This window comes from Botrytis fragariae, assembly GCF_013461495.1.
Source record: "Botrytis fragariae strain BVB16 chromosome Unknown tig00000050, whole genome shotgun sequence".
In the NCBI taxonomy this organism is placed as follows: domain Eukaryota; kingdom Fungi; phylum Ascomycota; class Leotiomycetes; order Helotiales; family Sclerotiniaceae; genus Botrytis; species Botrytis fragariae.
Genome location: NW_023500992.1, coordinates 1,462,948 through 1,485,638, shown reverse-complemented (window position 1 = coordinate 1,485,638; position 22,691 = coordinate 1,462,948). Strand labels below are relative to the sequence as shown.

The 22,691-nt window shown below is 44.8% G+C and overlaps 5 protein-coding genes across 5 annotated transcripts; 2 read left to right on the top strand and 3 right to left on the bottom strand.

The window, feature by feature from the left end:
- Positions 1-298: 298 nt before the first annotated feature.
- On the top strand, positions 299-4,042 carry Bfra_004453 (putative uncharacterized membrane protein; the record flags this gene model as incomplete). Its single annotated transcript, XM_037334857.1, has 1 exon — positions 299-4,042. The coding sequence occupies one exon, from the start codon at positions 299-301 to the stop codon at positions 4,040-4,042; it is 3,744 nt and encodes a 1,247-aa protein (XP_037193391.1).
- A 623-nt stretch (positions 4,043-4,665) lies between these two features.
- Positions 4,666-6,582, bottom strand: Bfra_004452 (uncharacterized protein; the record flags this gene model as incomplete). The annotated part of the gene is made up of 2 exons (XM_037334856.1): positions 4,666-6,281; positions 6,330-6,582. The coding sequence occupies 2 exons, from the start codon at positions 6,580-6,582 to the stop codon at positions 4,666-4,668; spliced, it is 1,869 nt and encodes a 622-aa protein (XP_037193390.1).
- Positions 6,583-9,194: 2,612 nt separating this feature from the next.
- Bfra_004450 (putative glutamine repeat protein-1 protein) lies at positions 9,195-13,306 on the bottom strand (the record flags this gene model as incomplete). The annotated part of the gene is made up of 6 exons (XM_037334855.1): positions 9,195-9,870; positions 9,922-10,540; positions 10,787-11,015; positions 12,107-12,448; positions 12,499-13,069; positions 13,158-13,306. 6 exons carry the CDS (start codon positions 13,304-13,306, stop codon positions 9,195-9,197), a joined length of 2,586 nt encoding a protein of 861 aa, XP_037193389.1.
- A 1,378-nt stretch (positions 13,307-14,684) lies between these two features.
- Bfra_004449 (putative acyl- dehydrogenase protein) lies at positions 14,685-16,210 on the bottom strand (the record flags this gene model as incomplete). The annotated part of the gene is made up of 3 exons (XM_037334854.1): positions 14,685-15,607; positions 15,779-15,965; positions 16,019-16,210. 3 exons carry the CDS (start codon positions 16,208-16,210, stop codon positions 14,685-14,687), a joined length of 1,302 nt encoding a protein of 433 aa, XP_037193388.1.
- A 786-nt stretch (positions 16,211-16,996) lies between these two features.
- On the top strand, positions 16,997-21,245 carry Bfra_004448 (putative inner centromere protein; the record flags this gene model as incomplete). The annotated part of the gene is made up of 4 exons (XM_037334853.1): positions 16,997-17,175; positions 17,228-17,318; positions 17,365-20,577; positions 20,628-21,245. 4 exons carry the CDS (start codon positions 16,997-16,999, stop codon positions 21,243-21,245), a joined length of 4,101 nt encoding a protein of 1,366 aa, XP_037193387.1.
- Between the last annotated feature and the right edge of the window lie 1,446 nt (positions 21,246-22,691).

Genomic DNA, 22,691 nt, shown 5'->3' with positions numbered 1-22,691 from the left:
AATGTGTTTTCTATTCCTATTTCTTTTAATTAACTTCAAACTATAAATATGTCTACTTTTCCTTTGGCTATGCATTCAATTGAAGTTTAATGGTGTACACTTCTCGATCTTTCTTTTTCCTCATGCTCTTGTAATGCCTCACGATACACGACCAACACGATTCTAACTTTCGAAATCGACGTCTAGTCCAATCTAGGCATCTGTCGGTACCATTGAATATTTGGGACCTTACCCATACATACATGGTAAGATTGATAAAGTCCTTCATGCGCCGAGACACACATACAATATATACATGATGGGGAAGTCGATATGGAGTCCTAGCAGATGGGAGGAATGGGCGGAGAAGAGGGCGAGAGCAATATGGACCAACATGCAGACGAACAACTTGTGGCAGCGAATGCTGAAAAATACTCTGGCGACTACAATCTGTATTATTCTTGCAATTATCCCGCAGGTGGTAGCAGTTTATGGGAAAGCCGCATACCTTGCGCCAATGACCACCGTCTTTGGACATCCAGGAAGACGCTTCGGAATGATGGCTGAAGCTCTGATACTGGCTCTCTCAGGAACAATGCTTGGAGTGGCCTGGTCTATGCTCGCTTTATACTTGTCGAGTCTCATATATGACAGTAATCCTCAGGCGGCATTTACTATACGAGGCATATTTCTTGCTATATCGCTGCTCTTCCATGGAGTCCTAAGGTCGCACACGCCACGCCTATTTCTTATGGTGTTACTACTAGTTATAGTGTGCGTCGTGAGTATGACTAGTACAGCCACGGCAGTCACAACGCTCTCAGTCACCCAGCTTGTCTACCCAATCGTAACTGCTATCGCTGTCCTACTTGCCGTGAATACTCTTGTTTTCCCGGAGTTCTCTAGTAGCTTCCTGGGAATCACCACTATTGAGACCCTCGGCGAAACTGTTGGAGCTTTGCGGGACGCTGGGCGCTACTTTATTGCCAGTGCCGAAGGCTCTGAAATTGCAATCACAGATACTAAATTAGAAAACATCATAAGTGCCTCTGGAAGCGGAAATGGTGTAGACCTTGATAGACCTCCAACTCTCGCCGAAAGGCCTATCGAGAAGTCTAACATCAATCACTTGACTTTGAGGCAAAAACTACTTTCTTTTTTCCACAAGACTAAAGAAACTCCGGAACCGCCTCCAACAGACATCAACAAAGGTCCGCAACCAGTGAAGCTGAAATCACTGACCGATAAAAAGGCCCAACTACGTGCCAAATTAGCCGGATGTAAGGCAGCCCAACAAGAATGTAATTTTGAGCTTGCTTGGGCGGTCATACCACCGAGAGATGTGAAACCCATCAGTGATATTGAAATGAAGAAACTTGTGGCTAATACCATTGCTCTTATCTGTGCCTGTGAAAGCAAGTATGCATTAATGGGTGACGACGATGACAAGAAAGAGGCAGAAACTAAGAATGAAAAGCAGCTCAAATCAGTGGCTGAAGATGCTGGGATTGAGAATCCAGATACAGAGGACTCGTCACGAGCAGCGACAGATATGGATACACACGATGACTCAAGTTCAGATGAGAAGAAAGCTTCCAGAAAAGAAAGGCGCAAACAAAAGAAGAAGAGAAGGAAGGATAGGAAAAAGGTCAAGTCATTGATTGAGAAGGAGATGGACAACCTGGAGTTGATTAAGCCGAGGAAAGAAATCGAGTATGGCGATATTGACTTGTTGAAGTATCTTGTGCAACGTATTGCGAAGCCATTGTCAAATCTTCAAGAAAACATTGATAGAAGTGTTGATGTCGTTTCTTCCTCTCTCGCCTATTGCTACGATGTCCCGAAACTACCGTCAGGCACTCGGGCACCCGCTGGTATTCGACTCGAAGAGATTGATATTCGAGTCGACATTCTGGTTGATGCGATTGCGGATTTTGACAGAACTTCAGCCTCAGCATTGGAAAATGCTGCCGTGCTACACGATCTTGGCGGGCCGCAAGTTGATTTGATGCCTCGAATGGAGACATTCTTAATTTCCTCGTTCTTGTTGAATCTTCGGCAAGCTGCCCTACATACACTTGGGATGCTTAGACATTCTCGAGTTTTGGTTGAAAGACGACAGGAACGACATGACCGAAAAAGAATTTATCTTCCACAAATCAATTGGAGAAAGTGGCTTCAGTCCGGTGGTGAAGCGGATATGTTAGCCTTACCGGACAGTGCACGAAAAGATGCAAGAACAGGCAAGAAGAAGGACACTGATGCGGGCGATGCTGCAAGTATTGATAGTGGAGAAACACTACTAGCGAAAAAGGATGTGGAGTCAGCAACGCCGAAAATGGAACCCCCAACACCATCATCCAAGCCTACAGATAAAATTGTAAAACGAAAGAAAAAGGGAACGCGCATGTTCCGACTGCGAAATGGGTTAGCTGACGCGATTGAATACTTAGTTGGTAGCGACGACATATCATACGCTATCAAATTGACTGTTGCCGTCTTTCTTGTAACTTGGCCGGCTTTTCTTGTTCAGTGGAATACTTGGTATTCTTTGAACAGAGGCCTTTGGGCTGCCCTGCAACTGGTCCTCATCACAGAAGTTGCCATTGGAACCTCCGTTATGACTTTTATGTTGCGAGCTGTCGGTACAACCATAGGTTGTATATGGGGGTATGCCGCTTTCCAGGCTCGCGGGGGCAACAGAATAGTAGCTGTGGTGATCATCGTTATTGGCATCATTCCATCCACTTACATACAACTCGGGTCTAAATACATCAAAGCGGGCATGGTCACAATCATCTCAATGTCGATTGTAGTTCTCGCGACTGAAGATCATACCGTTCCTGGTTCAGCTACCGAGAATTTCTTGAAACGACTGATTGCCTTCTTCATTGGTGGTGTTGTGGCTCTCATCGTAGAAGTTGTGTTATTTCCAGTCAAAGCACGTGATCGTCTTGTGGAATCTCTCGCCTGTTCCATACGTCAAATTACAGAAATGGAAGCCTGCCTAGCATATGGTATCGAAACTGAAATCAATAACGTCAACGTACATTCTCCAGCTGTCATATCCCGCTTTTCTATCGCTAAGGGAAAGGCCGAAGCCGCATTGGCAGCTGCAGAGACTTTCCTTCCATTCTGCGCTAATGAGCCACGTCTCAAAGGCTCCTTCGCACCTCATTCTCTCATCTACAGCGAAATTCTTTACGTATTACACGCTATTGTAGATCGCATGGAGAACATGCTTATCCTACGTCACGAATATGGATCTGGTGTTCTTGAAGAACTCAATGCACAAGTTTACCCCTATCGACGTAATGTTGCTGGATCCATAACGCTGATTCTTTTTGCCACTCACGAGGCGCTTACGACCAAACTTCCTCTTCCTCAATTCTTGCCATCCGCTCGTCTTGCCCATCTGCGCATGATAAACCGTGTCCGGGAGGTCGTAATTTCCTCTTCAGGCCATGTCAAAGAGTCTTCTCACGAACGGTCAGAAATTGAAGTCTCGATGATTAAAAGATTTGTTCGTCAAAAGTTTCTATCTTGGAATGCTGCCTCTGCTGGTCAAATCGAAGTCATCGAATACTTAGAAGAACTCATTGATCTTGTCAAGCTATTAGTGGGAGCAAATGAGTTTAGGAGCGGACTATTGACGAGAGGTAGTTATAGGGAGTGGGTAGATAAGATTCAAAGACCTGACACGGTAGAATCAGAAATGATACCGGCTGATGGAACTGTCGAGGAAGCCCAACCACAGATGATATCGACTAGAAAGAGGAGACCAACATTTAGTAGTACGAGAGAGAAGATCTTTGGACCTAGTCCTGGCAATGCCAGTACGGCACGACCTGATACTGCAAGACCTGGTACGGGAGTCAAGACTGTAATGATGGATAAATCGGAGCTGGAAAAACAGAAGAAGGATATGGAAGAGGAATTACCAAGAGTTCTGCAGAGGGTTCGCACGAGGAGAATGAGTGAGATGAAGGGTTTTGGGGAGAGGAAGAGTAAGGAAGATATGAATAGTGGGAATGCTGGGAAAGGTAAAGGAAGGGGAAAATGAATATTCACGAGGAGTTTAAATTGTTTTCATAGGGAAATTTTGGGTGGCTCGGGTGGGTACCGGTATATAGATCTTTTAATTCATAGGGAATTTGGGTGGGCATCGGTATATAGATATTGTAATTCATGCACATCTTTTCCTATCATTTACTTTTGGATACGAATTTAGTTTTGTATATACATCATGCTTCTGACCAAAATTCACTAAAGAAATTAAAACCCAGCGTTGCATCCTCGCAAACGCTCAACTCCAACCCCGACATGATACCCCCGCTTCCTTCAGTATATGCAACTCGCTAATGACTGAAAATATATGCAGAACGCGCTAATAATAACAAAGAATCATTCCTTCCCCTTCCGTCTGAAAATCCCCCCTTCTTTCAACGCCTATTCCTAAACCTCATAACTTTTCATCATCTTCTGATCCTCAGATTCGATCCTGTCACATTCTAAAACTTTCGATCTAGCCAGTAGCATCATACCAACTCGTGACCCTCTCTCCCAAATCTCCACTTCCCTGTCCATGCATCAATCTCTCTTTCCTCTTCATTCTCCTCTCTTCCTGGCGTTCCTGAAATCGTTTCTTCTCCGGACCTTCTTGAAACAATTCCTCGACATGGGGTTTCAAATTCGGTTTTCCGCTGCTGCTTTGCGAGCCGCAGGAACTGACGGTGTCGAAGCGGTCGATGACGGGTTTGATGGAGATGACGGGTTTAGAAGATTTTTGTTCATTCTGGGTGAGGAAGGGATTGTTGGAGGGGGACCCCGGAGAATGGGTTCGGGAGTGGCGAAGATGGAGTCGGAGGGGACGATGGAGATACCGGGGGTGTTGGAGAGGTAGATCATTTTGGGTTTTACTTTGGAGATGGAGGTTTGTTTGCTGTGGTAGTATTTTCCAGCTTGGGGGCGGGAGGACTCGGAGGTGGTGGGGTGGCTGGGAGGGAGGGGTGGATATGGGGACGTGGGGTAGATGGAGAGGATGCTGGGGAGGGGAGGGACTTCGGTTATGTCTTGGGGTGAGATGGGGAAGGTTTGGAAGGTGGAGACGGAGGTTTGGGAGTGGGTGGAGTAGCGGGCGCCGAAGGTGTGGAAGGATTGCGCGGAGGGGGATTGGAGGGGTGGAGAGGTGGGCGAGGCGAACTCGGTGGTTGTGGTGGGCGTTCGAGGTGTGTTGGGGATGGACGAGATGGAATGGCGAGATCGAGTTTGGAGAGCTCGGGGAGAGGAGGGGGTTTCGACGACGGAGAGTGAGCGTGCTAGGGCGCCGTAGGAGATTCCGACGGTTCGGGGTGAAGGTGGCATATTGTGGGGGAAATCTGAGAAAGGCCTATCAAGTCGAGCAATGGTCTTCACTGGTACTTCAGGTGGTGGCGGGGTTCGAGGTAGAGATTGATGTGGGGTATTAGGTCTAGAGGTTGTCGAAAGGGTTATAGAAGGTAGATCCAGTGCCGGCAATATGGGCGGCAAGGATCCTCGTGAGTTGGAGTCATTACGAGAGTGGTGAGGAGGAAATAGGGCACCTCTAGGTTCGACCATCTCAGGAGATGTAGGGGAGTTAGCGGTGGATGTCGAAGGCCACCTTACAGGAGCAGTATCTATTCGAGCAACTGGCTCGGGACTTTGTCCCACTCCTCGCAAGTTTTCATCTATTGTCGATAGAAGACCTCGTGGCTCTCCCCAAGATTCACCACGATTTCTGTTCTTCGGAGAGGTTGGCGACATGTATGAAGTGATACGCTGTGTGTGGACTCTAAATGATTTCCGAACGCCAATACCTCCCCACTTGAAAATTTGGGTATCGTTTCCTTGAAGCTCCACTGGAGTCTTACCCATCTCTTCATCCTCGTCAAGGTTCTTGAACCTCCCTCTTGTTGAAGAGTTTTTCTGGTTTCTTCTCCGTTTCCATAATAGCCATGCACCGACAGCGAGTATTAGTAACAAGGCCGCGACAGCCAGAACAATCATAGCCTTTGCGACATCACTCATACCCTTACCCGAAGAGTCATTGGAGGACGTCGATGTGCTAGACGGCGAGCTGGCTAGTGCTATTGGCGTAGCAGTCGCGGTCACCGAAGTAGCGGCCATCGAAGTAGATGATACTGCACTACTCGAAGTTGTACTACTTTGTGATGACGTAGTGGAAGAGCTCGAGGCGCTTGATGTTGCTGATGAAGAGCTCGAAGAGGAGGATGTGGAGTCATTAATAAGGACACAAATCTGGCCAACAACCTTCAAGGTAGCTATGAAGAATTAAGCTTGAGTTCTGAACTATCCGGGGAACAACTTACTGCTAGCATCAATAAGACTGCAAGAGTCTTGTATACAGGTGGTCGCATTCGATACGGTCGAACTCTGTACCGAGTTTCCACTTTCGTCTGCACAAAAGCAACTATAATCACCAATACTACATCCAAGTGTGCTTGTAGCTGTGTCAAGACAGCTATCCGAGCATGACGGGAGAGAATTAATTTCGTCCGAAAGGGATTGAGTGTTAACAAATGTCGATAACAAAAGAATTATTGAACAGTATGAAAAAATCATTATGAAGCTACATTACTCGTAGTACAACAAAAAAGAAACATCAACGTCGCAAAAGGAACCAGAATCATATCACACGTTGGGTAGCCGTAGATCTAAAGTCAATATGTCAAGACCCCGGTCAGAAGATGACATGGGGATAGATGAGAATAGAATAAGCTCTAAAACTCGAACGGCGCTCAACCTACTGCACAGTATCCACAAAAATATACGTTTGAACATATCAATGGAGGCGCAGCTGGCAGGGTTACAGTGTAAACATTAACTTGGATGCCTTTATTAACCGGATTGCAGATGAGAGTGCTTGGAGTAGGATTAAGGATTACCATCAGTATGGTCCGCGTCTCCAAGTCATCGGAAACTAACCGTGAAACGCCCCTCCGAACCTCGTGCTACAAGTTATGTTACTCTCGTAGAATTTACTCAAATTCTGCCTGCGCTTAACTCGCCCCGCAATATCGTTTGGAGAGTCGAGACTAATTGTCAATGGCAGAGGTACTCTGTATGAAATGATAGAAACGGTGAACTAAGGATGAGTGGACATTACAGCATTACATCCAATCGATCCACTTTGCATCCTCGAAGGATTTTAGACGTCGATATAAATCCCTGTCCCTTCATGCCATTTGAGGAAAGCGCAGTAACGTGTTAGGTTCAAGGGCGCTACCAATTAACCACACGAACCCATAGGCACTGAAGCAAAAAAGAAAGACAGAAAGTGCCACGTCTGAAACATGTAAACATTTTCCAGTACTCCTACGTAGAAGCTGGATAGAAGTAAGAGAAACATAACTTTACTTGAAACAGAAACCCCACAGTTTGAGAAATCCCCTTTCTCTTCTTCATCTATAGTGTAGATACATCGAAACCTTATGAGATGAACCCGAAGCAAGTTAGTTGTGAGTTGTAACGCAATCACAAAACCAACAAAAGCAAGCTCATGAACGGATGTTTAAAGATTCCCGAAAGAAGACATTTGGGTATCAATCTCTAGCATTGCGTCCAATTACCAATTTCCACAAAAAACAAGCTCTGGAGTCAAGATGTCCACCCACTGTAACTGCAACAGTACCAAAATACTTCAACACGGAAATACCGTATCTTCAATAGACCAAAACATGCATTGATAGATTGATAGACATTCAATCTTCTCGTATGTTTGATGATTAATATGGATTCCAATCCCATGACAAACACGCGAGCGATGGTACGCAATAAATGTAATTGACCAGATGAGTTCAGACGAAGATAGAAATGACATTGTACCAAAATGTCTTAAATATCCTCTACCGCCATCCCTTACTCGTAGCATTGACCGCCAATTTTCGTCTTCGCTTCTCGACTTCTTCCCCTTCATCAACTCGATCTAGTGACTCAGCCTTATTAAAAGAAATTCTCCATAGCATAACGATGTCTCAAACAACTTTCCGACATTAACATCACGACTAGAGATCTATAAAGTTGCACATCTCTGGCGGTATCCTTACTAATCCACAAGAGGAAACGATTTGTTTGTCAGATCCCACCCAACCACCAGCCACAACCACAAATAGCTACACACATAGTATTACATACCAGCCATCCTGCATGCGAAATCCTTCGTTCTACAAGTGGATGGAATACGCCTCCAACTTCTCATATTCGCAAGCTTCCACCGTGAAAAGAATCTTACAAGATACACTTGATAGATTCTCGCGACTTACTTAATCCTCTTGCTTCAACTTCTGCACAGGGTTCTTTACATACACACACACACACATACATGACTAAAACATGCACCTAATGACCTAAGTAAAATCTCTCTCATCCACCCCTCATTCTTCTCCTCTAAGTAAGCAAGCAAGCACAATGCCTCACTCTATGAATATTGTCCATATATACGATCGTATCCTAAAGCCCACCTATGCATGAATCTGTAAGAAGTATCCCGCTCCAGGCTGCGAATTATCTATTCTATCCATCCCATTATCAAGAACTATCTACCCAATTAAAACAGAAGATATCCCCCATTTACCAGATATTGATGTAAACTTTGCGAATCCCAAATGCGTATTTCTCTTGATTCGTCTCTAGACATTAGAAACCCAGCTGGTTCCAACGTTCATCGGGGCTGATACCCAGTATGGAATGAGTATTGAGGGGGTTTCGCAAGCTTATCGTTCGCTTCTTTACCTATGTGTGATGTGAATTCCGTGGCTTGCTGCTCAATGTTAGTTTCTTGAAGCTATCCGATACTTACCCAATTCTCATTATATAGTATGTCATCTCACAGAGCCGCAACTGGCAAAATAGCACTTCACATTCCACGACATACAAATTTAAGGCATCAAACTGTAACAAGAGTCCAAGAAGTTTCAAATCTAGGTATATTTGCAATTCAATAATCCATAACCATTCCATATATGCAATATCCTGTTCCACTGCTAAAAGCATAAAACCTCCCTTACCCAACGCCATATATCATACAGCATATACATGCGCCTGAGCCTGTGTCGTCCGATGTAGCCAATCCCTCATCAAGTTTTGATACCCAACACCAATCAAATGCCACATCAATCCCGATCCTCCACTACGACCACATACTTTGATTTTGACCAGCTGCAAGAAGTAAATATCTATCTTCCTGGCATTTGTCCCATATTCATCATTTGATTCTTTTGGGCTTCCTGCATCATCCTCTGTCTCATCATTTCGTTTTGCATCTTTTGCTGATGTTGTTGCTGTTGCTGCTGCAATTGATTTTGATTTTGGTTAAGGCCGGGCATTCCCATATTTTGTTGACCTTGCTGCTGATGCTGCTGCATTTGACCCATGCCAACCATACCGCCCATACTGCCTTGAACCATTTGTCCTTGCCCTTGCCCCTGCCCTTGCGCCATCCCATTCTGGCCTCCTATCATATTCTGTACGCTCTGCCCCATGTCACCCTGTTTCTGTCCTGCTGCCTGCATTAGATTCACGTGTTGTTGTGCCTGCGCTTGTGCTCGACCTGCTGCGTTTGGTGGCCCAGCCGGTGTATCTTTCTTGGGATCTACGCCTGGGTAAAGGGCCTGTAATCGTTTATAAGCCTCCTTTAAAATCTCTCTTCGATCTTCGTGCCCTTCCTCGGGCTTCGATGCCGGATCATCGTCGTTCGTGGGCGCAGATACAGGGATGGTATGCGCGGGTTTGTATGTAAGAGTTGGCGCAAACATGATTGCGGGATGCGAGGGGATCTGAGCTGCGGGCTTGTGCGAGCGATCGGCGATTGCGGCAAGGTAAGCTAGATTCGATTGTAGTCGTCGCATACATCTTCAGATTCGTTAGTAAATGCTTCAGCCTCAACACGTATAGGGGACAAACTGCATATATTCGGTCGCCAGAAGTTTATGCTCTGCCTCAAGCGTTGACTTCTCGGCGGGATCCTCCGTTTTGTTGTTCTTCAAATCAGTCTGTAGAGCTATTATCCGCATAATTTCTAACAGCATTTCTCGATTGATATCTAGTAGTACGGTGACCCTTTCCTTCTCTCGAAGCTCTGAGCCAGGACTTAATGGCGTACTCATGGCGGCTCCCGCGTTTTCAGAATTTCGCACACCTGGCGGGAAGCTTGGGGTCTGCGGAGTCAAGCTCATTCCTCCGTGTTGATTGTTATTAGGGGTTTGATGGTGTTGCTGATTAGGATTCGGTGGTATAGCGAATTGTGCGTTCGACGCGCTTGGTGGTGTGCTCTGGGGAAAATTCCCGTAGGGAGAGACGCGGGAAGTCGCCGACGTCGGCGTCGGTGTAGAAGATGGTGGTGGCTGCATACGCTGTATTTGATGCTGCTGCTGTTGTGGTATCATTGCGGAAGGGTTCATCCCATATTGTGGGGGCGCATTTGATGCGGTCGGCATGAAGTTTGTAGGGTGTGAGACGGAAGAGGATGTAGCGATATTGTTGCCGTAAGGGGAGCTTGTATATGGCGTTTGATAGGAAGAAACTACTTGGAAACTAATCAGTCATCTTGCTCTGTTTAATCACCACTGTGAGAGTAACAAGTTGCCGCCTGCCTTTCTGCTTAACGTGAATGACTGTATGTATATTCGACACCTCGCATCCCCTTCATAGTCTGCTTAACAGGAGCTGTGTAGTCTTTCATCTTTGGCATTGACGCGTGCACAAGACATGCAGCAGCAATGCACTCTTATAGCAGATTACAAAAGAGTTATTAGAATGTGCGACTCACCATTTCCACCAGGCATATGCGCCAAACCGCTGTTCTGCATCATTCCCATTCCACCGGCATTCCCAGCCATGCCGGGGCCAGATGCGCCGTAAGGTGATTGATGACCTCCGGGCCCGTATTGTTGAGCATTATACATCATGTGCTGAGGCTGTTGTTGACCTGGTTGATGGACATTTTGAGGAGCCTGTGGATGGCCACCATTGGGGTTGAAAGACTGCGTATTGTTCCCCTGCCCAAAAGAGTAATTTGGTGCATACATGGCTCTTGGAAGTCAATAAAGGGGCCTATGATAGGCTGCCTATCATAATCTCAAGTCGCACATACGCCGCACGGCAATGATTTAGCTGGGAATTGCTAGATCAACTTTCGTTCGTTCGGGAATGTGCGTAAGGCAATGCCAAGGGTCTTTGGTTCTCGTTGGGTGGTCTCGTTTCGGGAAGTTTTTTCTGGGGTAATTTGGAGATGGGTGGGCTGTAGGATGTGGGATGGGTAGATGACGGTCTCTTGAGCTACTTTTTTGCTGTCCTCTTTCTTTTCCAGTATTACGATGTGGGTTGTTTTCTGGGGTGTGAGAAATTAATGCGCGTTTGCCTTCGGATGCATCGTAACAAGAACCGAGCTCAAATTTGGCAAGGATTTTTAACCGAAGTCATATCGAGTGGTGGAAAAGCAATCTAGACCAGGAATGTGAACATATCTAGAAAAGATTCATGCAACGACATGGTATGGACTTTTGTTGTACATTCAAAAGGCGATATGGAAAGAATTAGATGGCCTCAAATGCTTCAGGATACTTTAATGAGCGGACCGACCGATATGAGTTTTCAGATCTTGGATCTCATGGTACCGTTATTGCCCCATCCTTCGACTGTTGATTGAAGTTTTTGCTAGAATCAAAATGATGGGATTGCTTCGATTACTGCACATCTTTAACCCGCATCTGCTAAGTGGTAAGATCGGATTGCACACGCATGACAAAATGCTCCTAACCATGCACAATCATTGACTTTCCGTTGTACAATGATTGATTCATCTACTCTTACAATGTTTCTTGACGGTTAAGAGAGTCTTGTGGGCTTTGATCTACGCATTGCCATGCAAACGAACCTCTTGTACCTGGCGGCGCTTTCGTCGGAAGGGAAATATGCATGTTCGTCTCAGTAGGGATTAGGTACAGGTAACGGTAACACAAGCAAACATACAACTTCAGTTCCAGATAATCCTTACTTTTCTATTTTATCATTATGTTTACCTATCAACCAATCGCTGACAACAAGCTTCCAATTACCAATATGTGGCATATTTCGAATTTCCTCTTACAACATTCAAGAATTCTTGAGCAATAACTTTATCTGTTCCTTGAGAAGGGTGAAGTTCGTCGTACCACATATAGCCATCTAAGCTTCCTGGTTGCTTGGGACAAGGTGATCCGGAGACAGCACAGAGAATGTATGATTTATCGACAACGGCTGGTGCTGGTAAATACTGCGTTGGATTGTTATAAATGTCGGTAAGTAATGAATTGGTATCGAAGATAGCGATCGACGCTCCTGGGTAACGCTTTTTAATTACCATTTCAAATGGTACTCGGTAGTCGAATATGTCATTGGCCAATTGAGTATATTCTTTCATTTTCCCGCTGATTTCTGAGATGTTGCTTGGCTACAAATGTGTAAGTTTAAACGCCAAATGAGATGGGTTGAGATTCTCACTTTGTTGGGCCAATAATGGCTAGCATTCAATCCTCCTGCACCTGGCATCCCATACAATGGCGTTAATTGTAACGGTGCATTATTCATCAGAACAAAATATCTGGCTCCGGTCTGATAGATTCCGTCGAATCTATCGAAAATGCAATCAACGTAGTCTGGAATGGTTGTTCCATTCAAGGAAGAGTCTGTCAAAAAGGCACCCTCTCCCAGATCGTTGGTACCAATCCACATTGAGTATACCGTATTGTCAGACTTACGGTTGGTATAAAGAGTGTTGGTATTTGTGGATGAATTGATATAATTGACATCCGCAACGAACGCATCAACTTCATAGACAACATCAGGGAAGGGTCCAAAGATACTGGCTAAATATCGATTGATGATTCCGTTAGAGCAGACTGCTCCAGCGACAGCATAATCATAAAGCTTAGCTCCGCTATAATTCGACACCCATCGATCCCAGGTGACGCCTCCACCAGCAGTCGAATTGCTGGATGGGAGTAAAGTTCCTGGAGGCGGTGCCGAACCGTTGTGAGTTTGGAAATAACTCAGTCTAGACTCGTCTGTATAGCTATTGTTAAATTAATTTTAGCCATTCTCTCTCACATGATTTTTCGAAAATATCTAAGAATCCGTGAGATTGACAACCGTCAACTTACCTATCTCCAAAAGCTACCAAGTTCTCAAAGCGCGGAATCCAGCCATTTTTATGTGCAGATGATGCCAAATCTGCCTCCGATGCATCAGGTATAGCGGCTGACAATCCATATCCAGTAAACAGAGGAACCGAATACTTAGAGATCTTCATCTTGTCTGTTGTCCCAAATTCCAACCAAAGAAGTAATGTAAACCACATAGAAAAGAAGCCAAGACATGACGAGAAGTTCCCAACCTTTATATCTACCTACCCATCCTCCCATCTCCACATTCAATTCATCCAGGAACGTACGGATCCCATTTTAAATTTCGGAGTATCATCCAACCTTCGTGTTATTATTTTTCCGAACCTTGGAAAGCTAAAGACTTACGAGTAGCAAGCTGGAGACGGTATACCCCGCACAAAGTACCCCGCGATATGTCAAGGTACATGCCGGTTGAATAGACGAAAATGCTATTCTACCGAAGTAGCGTATCGGAGAGGGAGAGTTTCCATATTATCAGACGAAAGGTTGGAATTGTCCGAAGTTCCGATGATTGATCTGATAAATGTAAACGTCCGTAACACTCATCAACAACTACCTACGCACGCCAAGTAGTGAGGTAATGATTTATAGTCGGCCATGATTTCAAGATGCCAGCCATTATCAACCTTCTCTACAATAGCCTCATCTCAGATCAAGATGACGAGATCCTCATCCAATTAGGTAACCAAAACAGTCTCTGCATCAGGTACATATAGGCTGAATTCATCATATGGTCTTTTTAGTGGGAACTTTAGACAACAGGCGAATGCGGATGAAGAGATGATTGCATGTTTATTTTAAGTATTCTGCAGCATCGTTAAGGGTACAGGACAGGAAACTGTGTGCCCGTCACTCGCCTCTTTTTTCGTCTTGGAAAAGCTTCAACACTCTTCATTTGACTCGAGGTTGTTTTGGGTTTGTATGATGAATCAAGCGCGCAGTGTCTATCGAGGGAATAGGCTAATCCCACAAAGCAGTTATTGGAGTATATAAGGCAAGTTCCTGATCTTGAGATGATGAAAATAGAGGACAAGGAGGAAGGGATAAGAGAATGTGTTGAATTCGCGGCACGGTTTATCTTGAATATATATGTGTAGCATGAACATCTGAAGATCTCTCATGCATCTGGCCATACTCTATCTTCCTATGGGATAGTCCTTATCCTCATCTCAATAACGTGATTGTGTGCGAGCTGGCGCCAGCGTCGTTTTAGAACCCCTGTGCCTGAGCATAGAAATACTAGTACAAACAAAAAGGAGAAATTCGTTGTGAATTCCCCTTTCCATATCATACAATTATTCCTATACTCTCGTATATCAACTGATTAGATTACCTGAACTGATGTGTCTATCTCAACCGATATGCTTGTTCCAATGGATATCAACACCTCAACTGATATGAGTACCTTAATTGACACAATTGTTCCTGTTTATATCAATATTCCAATTCACATCATACAATCACTCTGGTACTCTCTCATACATTGCTACATAACTACATTCTTCAGTAACTTCTAGGCAGGCCAAGAACCTTCTCTCCAACATAATTCATGATCATTTCCCTTGAAACTGGTGCAATTCTTGGAACAAAGCACTCTCTCAAGTATCTCTCAACATGATATTCCTGGGCATAGCCCATACCGCCCAAACTTAACACGCTCCTTTCACAGGCAGTAAAGGCTGCTTCAGCTGCTAGATACTTTGCACTGTTGCACGCAACACCAACAGCTGCCTGGGTTATTGTCTCATCCGTTGTCGAGCTATCATACAATTTCGCAGCATGATAAGTTGCCAACTTTGCGGCTTCGAGGTGCATGTATGCGTCGGCCAATGGATGCTGAATACCTTGATTCATACCTATAGGCCGGCCGAAAACGATTCTTTCTTTTGCATACTGGGAAGCTCGGTACAAGGCAGCATACCCGAGACCTAGTGCTTCGCCTGCCAAGAGACATCGTTCAGCGTTCATGCCATGGAGTACAATTTTGAAACCTTGCCCTTCTTTGCCGATTAATGAATCACTATCGACAATGTAATTGTCGAAGAAAACTTCGTTTGCATCAATAGCACGCCCGCCCATCTTTTTGATTTTCTTGAGTTCGAGACCGGGCTGTTTAGGATCGAAATCGATGAAGAAAAGGGATAACCCTTCAGAAGGCTTTGTCACTTCTCCCAATGGAGTAGTTCTAGCCAACAGCACCATCTTTGTCGCGACCTGTGCTGAGGAAATCCATATTTTCTGACCCGATATTTTGTAAGTATCGCCTTCACGCGTAGCTCGGGTTCTGAGCTTGAGAGTGTCCAAACCAGTGTTCGGCTCGGTGACTCCAAAACACGCTCGCCAGGTACCGTCGATCAACTTGGGTAACATTCTTTGACGTTGCGAGGCCGTCGCAAATTTCGCGACGGGTTGGGTAGCATAAACGTCTGGTACGTATTGATTAGCATTGCAATGTTTTGAATCACTGAAACCACAACATTATTTGAAATCGTTGAACCTGAGAAGGCTGAGGTTCACGACTGGTCACCTAAATAGTGGGAAATTCTCGGTGGAATAGAACTCCAGCATGTTTGGGTCAGACGGACTTGCATGTATACTTTGGGCACCAGCCATGCCTCCACCGCTCTCAGATATGGTCTGCAAAAGCATCGTGGCTTCTGAGATTCCAAGACCCGATCCTCCAAGTTCTTCCGGAAGGGCAATGCCGATCCATCCACCCTTTGCTAGATCACGATGTAAATCGTGAGGATATTCACCAGTTTCATCACGCTTCGCCCAATATTCCTGACATATTCAGTGAGAAGTTACGGCAGTTTGAACCGGAATGATCTTCTTACATCAGGATATTTTGAGCAAATTTTGGCAATGGCTTCTCGAACCTCCAGTTGTGTTTCTGAAAACCCACTTGTTTCCATCAGTGTATTGGCTCTTAGGGAAGTCGAAGCTGTGAATGCTCTCCTGGCAACCGCATTTTGATTCAGTCTCAGGCCTAATAACCTAGAAATGTTGGAAACTCTGGTGCAAATCATTATGCTGGTAAATAAAATTGGAAATGTCTTCCTTCATCAACATGTAAGCTAAGGTTTCAATCCGTTTGACTCTTTTCATGAATAGAAGAAAAGTGGTAGTCAGTCCTGTTGTTGTTTCCCGCGGCTACACGAAACAAGCCGGAATTGACCGCTCGCAAAACCTTCAACAATCCAATTGTTCCATTTCAATTGGATTACAATTGAAGAGTCAGACTCTATTGAGTACTATTAACTCTCATGATTTTATTTGTGGCTGGATTATTATTGCGGACGAGCTGGCGCCCACGTTATTTTAGAGCCCTTGTGCCTGGAGTGCAGATATATGAAAGACAGACCTTATGATTGTTCCAATTCGTATCATACAATCAGTCTCATATCAATATATGAGACTACCATATAATTATATGATTTACCTATTTTAGTAAAGAGACTCTATACTGTCTACGAACTTTTCTATAAAAAACCCTGATACAATGATTTTATCACAGACTCAAAAAGATAGAATTTATTGGGATGAGGTAGTGTCATGAAACAGTCATGTGATTCAGAATTTAGGGATGAGCCGTTGACGCGTGGGGGTAACCAAAACAATCATACAGCATCACTAAGTTTACGAATTTTAAGACTTCAGCTCATACTCTCATGACCACCACAACGCAAATCGCCCAACCTTCAATTAATGCTAATAGCTTACAAAGAAATGATCTTGTCATCTTCCGAGTAATTAATCACGTCAAATTATTCGGTACTTCATAACACGACGCGCTGTTTTGAACAGCAGAAAAGATGGCAGCAATGCGACCAAACAAACGATTGCAAGTAGGGTCGAAAGGGTGGGTAGCAGAGGAACGATCGAACGCGCTGCAGCTTGCAGCAGCAGAGGCAGAGGAGTTTACATTTGCTGCCAGGAATGAGATTGACTGGTTGAATGAACATATGGCAGAAATATTCAACAAGAATCAAGTGTATGTAAACAAACCTGCGACATTGGGCACGAGCTGACCTTGCGTCCTTTAGGAACGTTGCCGAAATATTTAAAACGCCGGGGAAGTTACGTGGAAAGACACCTAGAACAGCTAGGAAACTGAATCAATTGGAAGTGCGCGCAGTATGTCTATCAAATGTATGTAGCGATTTATACTAATACCAAGCAGCCATTATCCGATGTCTTTTCGGCAACACCGCAAGGAGCCCCAAGTCCATTCAGACAACCCCATCATGAGCGATCACCCCCAAAATTTCGAGTAGCAGAGGACGCCCCGGCAGAAACTCAAGAGGAACCTACTCAACCGCAACCCTCACATCGTCCATCTAGCTCTGGCACTGCGCAGAGCAGTGTTCAGCGCAAATCTTTCATCAACGCTCTCGATTCCGGTTATTACGGAAGTCAGCTTGAGGAGGCGACGCAACCTAATACTCAACCTACCGAACCAGAATCATTCGCAACAAGCCCACCCCGACAATTCATACCCCGAGAAGATACAATCGAGAATGAAGATAATGAAGAGATTGCAAGCAATGTGGGTAACATAGAGAATGAAGAAGACGGGCCTGAGGAGAAGATAGCCCATGTCGAAGAGAGTCCAGTCGCAAATTTAGAGTCTGAAGAGCAACGAACCGTCGAGGTTTCGTTTCAATCTGCACAAGAAGGTTCGCCAATAGCGCCCACCATTGAGGTAGAAGCACAGACAGAAACAGGAATAGAAGCTCAACAAGTTGAGGATAGAACACAAGACAGGGAGCCAACAAACGGAGATCAGGTCATGGGAGATGTCGAGTATCCAAATCTCGAGTTACAGCCTCATAACCAGAGCCTAGTCCATTCATCACCGGAAAGACGTTCACAACAGAAATCTCCATCTAAATCTCCCTCAAGGGTCGAATCTCCTTTCAAAGAGCCCTCGGTAGAGCCACAGTCTTCACCATTTGCCCCTCAAGATGACCCCAAAGATGAGGACGAGCAGATGGATGATATTCCTGATGCTCAATCTGCTTCCGAAGGATCCAGCCCGATACGCCCTATTTTCCGCAAAAGCAGTTTGAATTTTGCTTCTCTACCTGCGCGAGATTTATCCAAGAAAAGTCTCGGGCATCGTACTTCGCGAACGAGCCATCTAGATCAGACACGTACCAGTCATTATGGTCGGCCTACAGGCGGAAAGAGTCTGGGCAACGTCAAAGAAGATCTCGCAAACAAAAATGAAGACGAAATGGACGTTGATGAAATGCTTGAGTCGACTGGACGGGAAGAATCTGAAGCCGAAACATTGCTGGCACGTATTCACAATAAAACGTCGACACAACGTCTTCAGGACCAGATCAGTATGCTTGGTCAGTCTCAGCCTACAACCAGACCTGCGTCGAAATCTCTTGTGGGTGGCATAATACCCTCACGCCAGTCGATACAAGCGATTCAACCTCCAACGCCACAGCATAGACGAGAGGAAGCATCGCCGCCATCAAAAGATAAGCCCTTTGCGACTCCAGGGGCCTTCCCCGAAGATGAGGATAGCTGGATTGGACCTCCAACAACAGCGTTGCATGGAAAGTCGATTTTCAGCCCTCGCCCAACCATTGCCAAGAACCACACTGCAGATGTGATGGAGAGCGTGCGTGGCAAAGAGACTGTTAGTGGATCAGAATTTATCGTTCCCGACAACGGAGACGAAGGAAGGCAAATATCTCCAATCCGTGAAACCAATGTGAGAGGTCTAACTAAATCTATCTCGACTTCGTTTATCTCCTCGCCTAAGAGAGCTGTTGGGTCACAAAGTCCTAACAAATTGATGTCGGTCTCCAACCCAAATCTTCCTATTAATGCAATCGATGAGGATTCTACAACTCCTCCAAAGTCTCCACCCAGGACTCTTAGGGGAAGCCCGTTGAAGGTTGCGAAAGACAAATTCTCTTCGATTTTGAAATCAGGAAAGACTTTATTTGCAAGTAGCGCAGCTGCAAGTGCCGAAGCAAAAATTGAAACTCTATCATCGTCTACAAGAATTTACCAGAACAGTGTGCCTTCCTTTGAAGATGTACTTCAGAATGAGAACAGCGACGCCGAAGTCTCATATCCGAAAATGGATATGCATTTCAATGATTCAATCCCCAAACGTATTCAAAGTCCTGTCAAAGCCACCACCCGCAAAACTAGAGCTTCTACTGAAAAGGAAGAGAAACGCAAAGAAGAGGCCGCTAGAGAAGCTAGAGAGGCCAAAGAAGCTAAAGAAGCGCAAAAGATGAATGATCAATTGGAGAAGGCACGCATGAAGGTCAAAGAGGACGCACGTGTTTATCATCAAGAGCAAGAGCGAGCCGCAGCCATGCAGAGGGAAGTGATCTCCCGGAAAGAACAAGAAAAATTGGCAAAGGCGAGTCAAGTTGAAGTGCCAAAGGTAGCTCGAGGTAGTCCACGAAGAACGAAAGCTCAATTGGAAGCAGAGGCCATAGCAACTACAGCTTCATCCGCTAACACGTCTTCCGGTAAGGATACCGATATGACCGATGTACCAGCATCGATGCCACCGCCTTCTATTCCAAGACCAAAGTCTCAAATTGGGCGACCACAGGCCAAACGGCCATTAAGACCAGTGAAAGACACGGCTCCCAAAGCCAAGGCACCAGCGACTGTGATACGTGTCGACACTGGTTCCTCACGCGGTCAGCAATATCATCCATCTAATGCAACACTTGCAGCAACCTTGGAACAGTCCTTACAATCTTCACAAGGCGGACACCTACGAAATAAAGCTAGCTCTAGTTCGCTACAAAGCAAATCTTCGAATAACAGCTTCAAGGCGCAAGCTAACAAAGCCCTAGAAGCAGCTGCACGAAAGAAGGAGGCGGATGAACTTGCTGCTCAACAAAGAAGGGATGCGAAGTTGGAAATGGAACGCCAGCGAGCCGCTACAAAGGAAGAGCAAAGGCGACAAAATGAGCTAACTGTCAAACGTGACCAAGAGCGTCAACGGGAGCAGCAGAAGGAAATCAGTCTTAGCGAGGCTAATAAAAGGGCCATCGAAAGGGCGAAGCAGAAGAGAGCTCCTCCGCCAGCTATTCGACCTCAACAAAATACCGATCAATGGCTTGAGAAGTCATTGCCACCAGTTCCACTTCAAAGAAATGACCTAGGCGGGCAAGCAAAAGCTACCCGTATGAACACTGCCAAAGCACCGCCAAAAAGACCTTTGCTAGAGAACAATGAAGAGATTGCTCGTCCACCAGTTCAGCGAAATGCTCCTTCAATTCACGGTGACCCCCGCACTAAACGCCAAAGGACTAACGAGTATCTTGATGAAGAAGATGAGTTGACGGAGTCTCATCCCAAAATGACTGCTCCCCCAATTCGTCAATCCAGTATTCGTCCAAAGGTAAGCCTATATTCATGATCAGCTTAACTTGTCATACTAACCAAAGATAGGAGATGCCCACAAAGTCGTTATTTGCAAGCGGATATGCTCATGCCCCACCGCCTGCTAATCTACAAAGGTCTACTATTGTTTCACAACACCAGAATAAGATTGGTAATCCCATGGATATGACTCAGGTCTCTAAGGGAGCCATTCCATTTGCATCAAGCTCAAATGGACAGTCATACAAAACACCCGCACGTAATGTAAGTCATGCTTCAGTAAAGGCGGCAAAGTCTGCAGCAAAATCATCACCACGATACGAGAATGGAGAGAACATTGTTCTCCCCGAAATACCTAGTGATAGTGAAGATGAAGATGATGAAGATGATGAGAAAGAGAAGAAAGCGTTCCAAGGGCTCGGCTGGACAGATTCTCCGGAGATTCGCAAACAATTGGCACTCCAGGAAACTATTGATCCATCTAAGATTTTCGGACGACCCCAAGCCTTGAACATGGAAGAAGTGTTCGATAAAAGCAAGGATCGATTCCACAAATTTAGGGCTAGAACATCCAGTGCCAATTGGAGCGGATCTGATCGCCTTACGGAAGAGGAAGTGCGCAAGGATTTGGAAGGGAGAGATCGTGTGCGAAGGCAAGGTGGATGGAGTTATGATCCCTCATTTTAAGCTGCGCATCTCAGTAAGAGAAACCAGAGTCTCAGCTATTGCTCGAGATCTTCCTGGTAGAAGGGCATGGATCATTTCACGTTTCGAGTATGGTGAATTATGCAGGAAATATTATGATTTCTGAATGACTTGAATTCTGGATAACAGAAATCTATTGCTTAAATTATGTTAGAGTCATGACAAGGCTAATCATGGATTGGCGATGGAGTATGATTTTGATTCAACAGGAGTTTGGGGGAACAATAATAAATGAAGCGAAAATTAATCGTTCTCGCAAAGGATTGGAGTAACTCGTACCAAAGTACAAACAAACAATGGAATATGAACAAGTAAAATATATAATTATATGTAGATATTACTCTGGTGATTTACATGTATGATGATGCTTTATATATTTGAGGTTCTTTCTTTTTATGATGACTTATGACCGTAATAAGACAGCAATATATGAACTTTATCCCGCCTGATGAGCTTTCTTGAAGGAAATATGTAGCAGGACCTCAGGCACAGATAGGTATAAGATTGAGGTTATTCGGATTTTTGTATTTATCATGCCTCATAATAAGTCATCAAATAATGTCTCGTTCCTACCTACCGACCAAAGAATCTCAGCTAACAGATTGATATACTGACCGCCTTCTATATTTGATCATCGATCATCGACAAAAAGTAGTTATAAGAAGAAGGGATGAAATTGATATTCATGCGAACGAAAATCTAGGTTGTACCAGAAAGAAGCAGTCAATGAAGCAAGGAACATAAACGGAGAGATGAAGAGCTGGAGAGACGATCTCAGTGGTATCATTTGTTTCGGAAATTTGTTTTGTTTCCAGGAATCTTCATTAAGTTCTTTACCACTGGACCTAGGTCCCACGAGATCTGCATCTGCATCTGCATCTATCTGTCTGCTACTGCAGTCCAGAATGGTCACTGCTTTCACGCTCCCCATATGGATCACCGGTGGTGACATCTTTCTCGTATGTGTGTATCTTGTTCTAGATGCTGACTACGTCATTTTTGTGGTGTTTCTGTAACGTCAAGATTGATGTGGGATTTTATTGTGTTCATTGGATGGATGTGTACCAGTATATTTCCTAGATAGCGCGCGCACTGGAATCTTTGATCTGATATGATACGGCTTGAATGTAGGAAATCAATCGAGTTTTGAATGCTAAGGGGAAGAGAAGCTCGTTCGATAGAGTTGAATATACTTCCATACCGCTGCCGTATCTCTTGTCTCTTGATCAATGAGATACTTGGTAGGGCGATGTAAAGTACGTACCTGGTAATCATCTGATCTCTACCTATGACCACATAAGGCTCAAATGATATACTAGGTAATTCAACAAGGTAGATGGATACATGCACCAGCCTTGATAACCTTGGAAATGCCTAGGTATGTGTACATGTATACCTATATTATGAATAAGTGTACAATTTGGATAT